This window comes from Castor canadensis, chromosome 15 (assembly GCF_047511655.1).
Source record: "Castor canadensis chromosome 15, mCasCan1.hap1v2, whole genome shotgun sequence".
Lineage (NCBI taxonomy): Eukaryota > Metazoa > Chordata > Mammalia > Rodentia > Castoridae > Castor > Castor canadensis.
The window spans coordinates 45280504-45291286 of NC_133400.1; the positions used below are offsets into that span (position 1 = coordinate 45280504).

General features: G+C 36.2%; 1 protein-coding gene and 1 pseudogene across 1 annotated transcript; both read right to left on the bottom strand.

The window, feature by feature from the left end:
• Positions 1 to 4794: 4794 nt before the first annotated feature.
• LOC109696427 (partitioning defective 6 homolog beta pseudogene) lies at positions 4795 to 7886 on the bottom strand (annotated as a pseudogene).
• Positions 7887 to 8866: 980 nt separating this feature from the next.
• Positions 8867 to 9793, bottom strand: LOC141417224 (olfactory receptor 5V1-like). Its single transcript, XM_074055391.1, has one exon. It carries the CDS (start codon positions 9791 to 9793, stop codon positions 8867 to 8869), a length of 927 nt encoding a protein of 308 aa, XP_073911492.1.
• Positions 9794 to 10783: the final 990 nt, after the last annotated feature.

Below are 10783 nucleotides of genomic sequence, written 5' to 3' on the forward strand. Positions count from 1 at the left end.
GCTTATAGTTGTGTGGCTTCATATCTGGATCCTCTATTCTGTTCCACTGGTCTTCATGTCTGTTTTTGTGCCAGTACCATGCTGTTTTTATTGTTATTGCTTTGTAATATAGTTTGAAGTCAGGTATTGTGATACCTCCTGCATTGTTCTTTTTTTTTATTATTATTCATATGTGCATACAAGGCTTGGTTCATTTCTCCCCCCTGCCCCCGCCCCCTCCCTTACCACCCACTCCAGCCCCCTCCCTCTCCCCCCCACCCCCTCAATACCCAGCAGAAACTATTTTACCCTTATCTCTAATTTTGTTGTAGAGAGAGTATAAGCAATAATAGGAAGGAACAAGGGGTTTTGCTGGTTGAGATAAGGATAGCTATACAGGGCATTGACTCACATTGATTTCCTGTGCATGGGTGTTACCTTCTAGGTTAATTCTTTTTGATCTAACCTTTTCTCTAGTTCCTGGTCCCCTTTTCCTATTGGCCTCAGTTGCTTTAAGGTATCTGCTTTAGTTTCTCTGCATTAAGGGCAACAAATGCTAGTTAGTTTTTTAAGTGTCTTACCTATCCGCACCCCTCCTTTGTGTGCTCTCGCTTTTATCATGTGCTCATAGTCCAATCCCCTTGTTGTGTTTGCCCTTGATCTAATGTCCACATATGAGGGAGAACATACGATTTTTGGTCTTTTGGGCCAGGCTAACCTCACTCAGAATGATGTTCTCCAATTCCATCCATTTACCAGTGAATGATAAAATTTCGTTCTTCTTCATGGCTGCATAAAATTCCATCGTGTATAGATACCACATTTTCTTAATCCATTCGTCAGTGCTGGGGCATCTTGGCTGTTTCCATAACTTGGCTATTGTGAATAGTGCCGCAATAAACATGGATGTGCAGGTGCCTCTGGAGTAACAGTCTTTTGGGTATATCCCCAAGAGTGGTATTGCTGGATCAAATGGTAGATCGATGTCCAGCTTTTTAAGTAGCCTCCAAATTTTTTTCCAGAGTGGTTGTACTAGTCTACATTCCCACCAACAGTGTAAGAGTGTTCCTTTTTCCCTGCATCCTCACAAACACCTGTTGTTGGTGGTGTTGCTGATGATGGCTATTCTAACAGGGGTGAGATGGAATCTTAGTGTGGTTTTAATTTGCATTTCCTTTATTGCTAGAGATGGTGAGCATTTTTTCATGTGTTTTCTGGCAATTTGAATTTCTTCTTTTGAGAAAGTTCTGTTTAGTTCACATGCCCATTTCTTTATTGGTTCATTAGTTTTGGGAGAATTTAGTTTTTTAAGTTCCCTGTATATTCTGGTTATCAGTCCTTTGTCTGATGTATAATTGGCAAATATTTTCTCCCACTCTGTGGGTGTTCTCTTCAGTTTAGAGACCATTTCTTTTGATGAACAGAAGCTTTTTAGTTTTATGAGGTCCCATTTATCTATGCTATCTCTTAGTTGCTGTGCTGCTGGGGTTTCATTGAGAAAGTTCTTACCTATACCTACTAACTCCAGAGTATTTCCTACTCTTTCTTGTATCAACTTAAGAGTTTGGGGTCTGATATTAAGATCCTTGATCCATTTTTATTTAATCTTGGTATAGGGTGATATACATGGATCTAGTTTCAGTTTTTTGCAGACTGCTAACCACTTTTCCCAGCAGTTTTTGTTGAAGAGGCTGCTATTTCTCCATCGTATATTTTTAGCTCCTTTGTCAAAGATAAGTTGCTCATAGTTGTGTGGCTTCATATCTGGATCCTCTATTCTGTTCCACTGGTCTTCATGTCTGTTTTTGTGCCAGTACCATGCTGTTTTTATTGTTATTGCTTTGTAATATAGTTTGAAGTCAGGTATTGTGATACCTCCTGCATTGTTCTTTTGACTGAGTATTGCCTTGGCTATTCGTGGCCTCTTGTGTTTCCATATAAATTTAACAGTAGATTGTTCAATCTCTTTAATGAATGTCATTGGAATTTTGATGGGAATTGCATTAAACATGTAGATTACTTTGGGGAGTATCGACATTTTTACTATGTTGATTCTACCAATCCATGAGCATGGGAGATCTCTCCACTTTCTATAGTCTTCCTCAATCTCTTTCTTCAGAAGTGTATAGTTTTCCTTGTAGAGGTCTTTCATATCTTTTCTTAGGTTTACACCTAGGTATTTGATTTTTTTTGAGGCTATTGTAAATGGAATTGTTTTCATACATTCTTTTTCCATTTGCTCATTGTTAGTGTATAGAAATGCTAATGATTTTTCTATGTTGATTTTATATCCTGCTACCTTGCTATAGCTATTGATGATGTCTAGAAGCTTCTGGGTAGAGTTTTTTGGGTCTTTAAAGTATAGGATCATGTCATCTGCAAATAGGGATATTTTGACAGTTTCTTTACCTATTTGTATTCCTTTTATTCCTTCTTCTTGCCTAATTGCTCTGGCTAGGAATTCCAGTACTATGTTGAATAGGAGTGGAGATAGTGGGCATCCTTGTCTTGTTCCTGATTTTAGAGGGAATGGTTTCATTTTTTTTCACTGCTCAGTATAATGCTGTCTTTAGTTTTGTCATATATAGCTTTTATAATGTTGAGGTACTTTCCTTCTGTTCTTAGTATTTTTAGAGCTTTTATCATTAGATGTTGTTGGATCTTATCAAAGGCTTTTTCTGCATCTATTGAGATGATCAAGTGGTTTTTGTCTTTGCTTCTGTTAATGTGGTTTATTTCGTTTACTGATTTTCATATATTGAATCACCCCTGCATTTCTAGGATGAAGCCAACTTAGTGGTGGTGAATGATCTTTTTGATGTGTTGTTGAATTCAGTTTGCCATTATTTTATTGATGATTTTTGCATCAATGTTCATTAAGGAGATTGGCCTATAGTTCTCCTTTACACAGGTGTCTTTACCTGGTTTTGGGATAAGTGTAGTACTGGCTTCTATTTTGTGGAACAGTTTAAGAAGGGTTGGTATCAGCTCTTCTTTAAAGGTCTGATAGAATTCAGCAGAGAATCCAGCAGGTCCTGGACTTTTCTTTTTAGTGAGACTCTTGATTGCTGCTTCAATTTCATTTTGTATTATAGATCTATTCAGGTGATTAATGTCCTTTTGGTTCAGTTTTGGATGATCATAAGTATCTAGAAATTTGTCCATTTCTTTAAGATTTTTGAATTTATTTGAATATAACTTCTCAAAATAGTCTCTGATGATTTCCTGAACTTCCATGGTGTTCATTGTTATCTCCCATTTTGCATTTCTAATTTTACTAATCTGGGTTTTTCTCTCCTCATTTTAGTCAGGTTTGCCATGGGTCTATCAGTCTTGTTTATTTTTTTCAAAGAACCAGCTTTTTGTTTCATTAATTCTTTGTATGTTTTTTCGGTTTCCATTTCATTCATTTTAGCTCTTATTTTTATTATTTCTCTCATTCTATTCATTTTGGGATTTTCTTCTTCTGTTCTTCTAGGAGTTTGAGATGTATCATTAGGTCATTTATTTGAGATCTTTCAGTCTTTTTAATATAGACACTCATGGCTATAAACTTTCTTCCCAGGACTGCCTTTGCTGTGTCCCATAGGTTATGGTATGTTATGTTTTCATTTTCATTGACTTCCAGGAACTCTTTAATTTTTCTTTTATTTCATCAATGAGCCATTGTTCATTAAGCAATGAGTTATTCAGTTTCCAGCTGTTTGCATGCAGTTGTTATAATGATATCCATGCTAGCCTTAACATAAAATTAATTAGTAAATAACTCCATAAACCAGAGCGACCTATAGTTGTCTGTCTCCACATATGGTCAAATTTTAGCACTTGTGCACTTGATATGGTGAAATCAGGCAAGGGGGAAGTAGCTTATGTTACTTATCATAAGTAGATGAATTGGAAAGTTATTAATAATGCCATAGAATTAAGAAACTCTAAGATGAATGCTACAAATTTCATAAAGTGTAAGCAATGTTCCTAACAATCCCATGAAGCAAACCCATTTTTTGTATAAAAAGTGCACAAGTTTGTCCTTTGTGTAAACCTCTTATTAATTTGGGTGCCATTTTAATCCAAATTGGCTCACTTTACTTGAATACATGAAAAGAATGTAAAAGCACACCAGCAAAACATGCTAACAATAATAGGAATGATTTTCAAGAAAAATGAGTACAAAAGTTCAAAGACTCAGGTTAGCTTTGAAAGTATCAACTATGTTCAAATGAAAGTCATCTAACTGGGAAGATATAGGATAGAGGCATCATGTGAACAACTGTCACAGTGTCACAACTCAGACATGGTCAGATCAAACTGTGCATAACATGGGAAGCAAATCCTAAAGACAGCCCACTGCCTTGATTTCTTATAAATTTGGAAATATACATTTGAGAACATAATTTGTTATAATTAACAATTGGGACAAGAGAGAATTAGACCTTTTCACATCAGATTTTTAAAAATATAATTAAAGAGCAAATGAAGTGGGCTTTGCATATCAGGTACCTTCAACAGAAATGACCCAGTCCTTTCCCACAGTGCTGGAAATGTTCCCTGACATCCAGCTCTCTGTAGAAAAAATAGAAATTTCACATTATTTCATTTTGTAAGACCCCTTTTAGTCCCTAACTGACCTCTGAGCAATCAAAGTCCATATTAACGATGATCACCCTAATACTTTAAGGTTACTTTAAGCTTGCAATATGTTTTTTCTCATGCTTGCTCCACATCATTGGTTTAGAGGTACATAATACTTTAATTTGTGGCCAGATCTACAAAAACCTGAAGTATTCTCACTCAGGACACATGTGAACCTCAGCTTCACAATGTTATGATTTTTCCATTTTGTTCTAAGAGTTTCTGAGCTGGAGCATGTATTTAAGAAACCTTGTTTGTGCTACTTGCAATGAATCCTAAGCTCACTTCATTAGAGAAAATAAAACCATTCAGTTCAAACTCAAAGCAGAACTCTTATCTATGTCAAAGACTCCAGGCTGTCACCATGAGGCACTGCTTTTGGAAATTGTTATGGCACTCCATTGCCTTCAATGAAAATGCCATCTTCATCACTATCCATGTCTTCCAGCTCAATGCTTGTCTCCATCTACCATGCATAGCTAAGAAGGCTCTTATCAGTAGACTGGCCAGAGCTGCCAGAAATCATACTATTCCTGACAACATTGTTCCTCTGGTTCGAGGGTCTCAATTGTGATGATGAAATTGAGACTTAAAAAAAATTAAAACTTGTTTATTCTTCTTTTCCCCTTTTTGTTGTGCTGTGTGGGGTTCATTGTGACATTTATACTGTTTCTTATAATGTATCAAATATATCAGATGTGAATTCTTCCCCTCCAGTTGTTACTTACTGCAATCATCATGTCAGTTATTTGGTCAAGACTCTTCCCTGAAACTTCTATGCCACAGAGTTCTAAAACCTTATCATTAACCACTAACAGTCCTGTGTTCTGAGTCAGGCCTCTGGGGATGAGTTTGGATATACAGACACCTAGGACCTTCTATAACTTATGTGGTATGACCCTGAATATGGAGCCATCCCAAATGTGGAATCCTACAAGTTTCTCTTTGCCATATTTGTAAAGACAAATCTTACCATGTTTTTCTGGGAGAATATTCTCATCTGTGATAGAAGATCCAGGTCCAAAGACTTGGGTCATACTAAAGACTATGTGTGTAGCTTTTTTCTGTGGTTGGCAGACATAACACATCGGTCAAAACATTCTTCTTATTACTGTATCTGTACCAAAGGCACTACAGTCTGCTTCTTCGTTCTTTTGTATAAAAATCATAAGCAGTGGATTAATGATTGAAACTGCTTTGTGATAATTATCTTCATTATTTATGGGTAGTAGGTCTCTGATGATGTCCAGATAACCCACTGAAATGTCAGCATTAGCTGTCTTGTGAAGATACTGCAGTAATCCATAAAAATCCTCAAATTTTACAGATTTTGATCTTTCCAGTGAAAACCAAAGAACTCTGCTCAACCTGCACCTCTGAGCATCTTCCTCTGATTTCAGTTTTTGAGGAATTCCATAGAGTAATTCATAGAAACTAATATATGTGATTTAAGGGATGCATATTAATTTTTATTTCCACTAAAAGTGTTCATGAGTTCCTTTTCTCCACACCCTTGCCAACATGTATTAAACTTGAAATTTTGATAATATCCATTTTGACTGAACTGGTTTTCATTTTCCTGAGACTAGTAATAATAAGCATTTTTCCCCTATACCTGATATCCATTCAGAAATGTCTATTTCAGAAATGTCAATTTATGCTTTATGCCATCTTTAAACTTTTTTATGGTAGTAGATTTTGAACTCAGGACCTTGTGTTTGCTAGACAGACACACTTGAGCCACAGACCCAGAATTTAAAATAAACTACTTAATAAACTATTTTTCTAATATGAGTCTGGCATTTATACTTATGGCCTGAACCATGTTTCAATTGTTTATGCTTCCCACACACCTAGGAAGACAGGTGTGTTCTATCATGTTCTGCTTTTATTGGCTGAGCTGGAGTCTTGCTAACTTTTTCCCAGGATGGCCTCTAACTGTGATCCCTCCATACCATGGGAGTGGGACTATTGTCATTTGGACACCAGAATGGTAGCACCACTAGCGGCATACATCAACAATGTAAAAAATCCAGCAACACTAGCATACAATACTAATCCCAAAGAGAAGTCAAGTGGGCTGAAAAAGACCTGGGGATTGTTTGCCATAGCCTGGTGGGTACAACTCCCACTGTAGTCTATCTGGGAGGTGAATCATAGAGCATGTATGCCTTTTAGCTTGAAAATATATATCTTCCCTGGTGAGTTTCAGACATGTTATGGGTTGGTTATTCCATTATTTGGAATATTTCTCTCTTTAGAAATGAGGATGCTTAACCTTTGCTTATCCTGCAAAGATAACTTGTTATAGAGCCTAAATCCTTAGTGCTAGACAGAGAGCTGGATAGACTTCTCAGTTCTCAGATAAGACTTTGGACTATGTGTTGATGCTGGAATTGGTTAAGACTTCAGAATTCTTGGGCTGGATGATTGCATTTTTGCACCATAAGAGGAATATGAGTTTTGGTGGAGAGGAGGAATGCTTTGGTTTGAAAGTGTTTATATGCAGCACCATGCTAATTTTGGTCTTAAATGTAATGATATGAAGAGATGATCTCTTCATGAGATAATGAGATTAGTATGTTTCTCAGGACACTGGATTATTTCTCTCAGAGAGAGCTATCATAAAGAAAGCCTGGAACCTTCCCAGACTCCCACATATTCTCCTCTGCTGATACTTGTCTGCTTTTGTTTTTCCTCCTTGAGAGTTCATAACAAGAGATCTCTCCAGAACAAAGATTCTGGCATTAATCTAACCTTCAGAACTATGAACTAAAATAAACCTCTTTTCCTATACTTTATTTTTACTATTTTTATACTGGGAACACATTGTGACATTTACAAAATTTCTTATAATATATCACAGTTGAATTCACTCCCTCCATCATTCTCCATTATCTCCCTTCTCCCATTCCTGGAATAGTTTCAACAGATCTCATTTTTCCATTTGCATACATGTGTACAGAATATTTTTACCATGTTCACACCAGGTATTTTGTTATTGCAAAGAAAATGACTAAATATCCATTACAGTGGTTATCTCTTTCCCTGAGTAACACTAGGGGTGAACTTTGAGACAAAAGGAATTCTCAGTGCACTCTTTGGTGTGGCACAACACGTGCCTACTTCTAGTTGAAATACACTATGTGGATCTACACCATCCATGTGGTTTTCCATGGTGTAGGCTCTGATGCTAGACCTGAAGCTGATTGTCCAGAAGTTTGAACAAAGTACCACTTCTCACTTCTCCTGAGTGTAAATAGCTTAATAGCCATAATGGGCATGCAAAATGTGACTGGAATTGTATTTTAGAAGTAACTGAGATGTATAGGATTAAGGAAAGTAATAGAGGAAATTATAAGTAGTTGCTTACCAAAAGTGATGTATTGCATAAGCAATAGAATTTAAGTAAATATTTCCTATTTCTAGAAGTGACAGAAAAGAATAAAATTGAAAATGGTAACACTTTGGTCACACTCAATGGAAATGGTGAGGTATAAGGCAAATCAGTCCACTTTCAAAGATTTTAGTTTGAACAGCTGAGAAAAACAGTAAAAATAATGTAGCAGAGCTGATATGAAGAACCAGCAGTTGATGCATCTTCTTTTAAATACATTTAGACCAAGATGACAATAATTGAGTCGAATAAGTTAGATGGTTACATTAGATATACAGAGAGGTGAATGTCTCCATGGCTTGATAGGCAGTATGGGAATGTATGTGGTTACATGAGAAAACAGAAAAGTGGTGTAATATGAAGTAGAAACCAATATTAAAATACAAGCAGCAGATAATGACAAGCTAGAAGGGCCTCTCTGAAGAGCTGTTGAGCAATGAAAAGAATAAAAGTGGCAGTGAGACATATAGATAAATGGTTAGATACAGATTTAGGAATATATGTAAAGCCAAGTAGCTGTAAATAGTATAGAAATAAGCAGATATAGGGAGCAATATGGCCATGCACATAGCTAAGATGGAGTAGATTCATGATTCCTTACAAGCCCTGTTCGTAAGCCTTAAAGCATGCACTCACTAAGTGCTTTTATTCTCTCAAAGATGTCTATTTTTGGATAGCAATAGCAAACTGAAATCCTCAATGAATACACATAGAGACATACATAAATAGATGTAGTTATATGTATATGTATTTATACCTTTCTATGTATACATAGGTATGTGCTTTATATTTTGACAAATACTCTTTTATTGAATTCTTCCTATGAATTTATTCATAGTGCACATCACATAAATATGTTCAGCAACCTAACAATCTTCTGAGTGCTCCTTTCACTTCTGTGTTTCGCAGGCTATAGATGATGGGGTTTAACATTGGAGTAATAACCCCATATAGCATGGAGATGAGCCTGTCTCTGACCAGCAAGTTTTGACTTGAGGAGCGGCACATGTAGGTAAATATGGCTGTGCCATAGAACAAACAGACCACAAGGAGGTGGGAAGCACATGTGGAGAAAGCTTTATGTTTCCTTTCTGCTGACTTGATGTTCAGGATGGTGGAGATGATGTAACTATAAGAGATCAATGTGGTCAAAAAGGCACTGGTCCCAAAGATACCTCCTATCAATAAAGCAAGCATTTCTGCCACATAAGTGGATGAACAAGACAGGGCCACAATTTGTGGAATATCACAATAGTACTGGTTCACCAGATTTGACTTACAGAAAGACAAGCTGAAGGTGGACATTGTATGGATGACAGAATTAAGAAACCCAGCTGCCCAGGTCCCAGACATAAGCTGCACACAGCGATAATTTGTTATGATGAGGAAATAATGAAGCAGGAAGCATATAGCCACATATCTGTCATAAGCCATAACAGCAAGCAGGAAGACTTCAGTCCCCATTATTGCTACTAGGAGATACAACTGCAAAGCACACCCAACCAAAGAAATACTTTTCTCCCCAGTCAACAGGTTGCCTAGCATCTTAGGAACAGTAGTTGATGAGCAGAATATATCTATGAGAGACAAATTTACCAAAAGGTAATACATAGGAATGTGAAGCTTTTTCTCAGTCCCAATGGGCAAAAGGATGCCCACATTTCTCACTAAGGTGATATGATAGATGATGGAAAAGGCCACAAAGAGAGAGTAGCGCACCTCAGGAAGATCAGAGAGCCCGATGAGGATGAACTGAATCACTCTCGTAAGATTATAGGCGTCCATCTTCTTTCTCCACAAAGGTCTTTCTCGAGAGAACTAAACCAACCAACACAAGTTAGGGTGTCAATCCAAGGAGCCCATTGATGAGAAAATCCTGGAACATAGTTGGCATGTGGCCAGTGATGAACTATGTTAGCCTTACTTTAATAAGAGTTTTGGTTATTAGAACTTCTGTTTAAAACATGTCCTGTACTCATATTTCTGGAAATATTCTCCTTTAGATTCTTATCAAGTAGAAAATTTCTGAATAAGTAATGATACTTTAAGAGCCATCTTCTCAGTAATACCTTTTTTGAACCTTCTCAAGTGTTTAGGACTTCGTAATTTAGTGAAAATTGCTGGAGCATTTCTCACACCTGCTTTATATTATTTCAATACATTTAGATTAATAGGCCTTCTCAATAATAATACCATGAAGACAGAAACATAGTGAATATTTTTTAGCTAATTGTAGGAATTAAGATACCTGTAAGAAAAGGTAAATAAATAAGTGAAAGAAAGAGTGGTGACCCATCTGTTCTGACTGTTTCTGTCAGAAAGAAATCAAAGTAGGGATGTTTCAATAACTTCAAAATCATAATCATTTAAACATAAGCATCAACATGAGAAATATCTAATAAAATTAAATGCAGCCTAGAAATACAGGTAGACTTGTTTGCTAGTGTCTAAAGTTCCCCCATATAAAAGAAATATATTCCTGTATGTACTCAATTCCCTTTCCCATAAATTTGCATATTTGATCATGCATCTAATATATTTAAGGAAATATGATAGACTATTTTGCTTACCTACTATTGTTTAATTTCCTAATTATATTTCTGTGTAATTAATAACTCTTATGATCATATTGACAAATTATTTACAGAAAACTTTAATTGAAGGCACACTTATTTAATATGACCTGAGGATTTTTTTATGCTCCTTTAAAAACTAATTTCTTTTTGAATATCAAACATACCCAGCTAAAAATTCAAAAGGAACAGATGGCTTAAA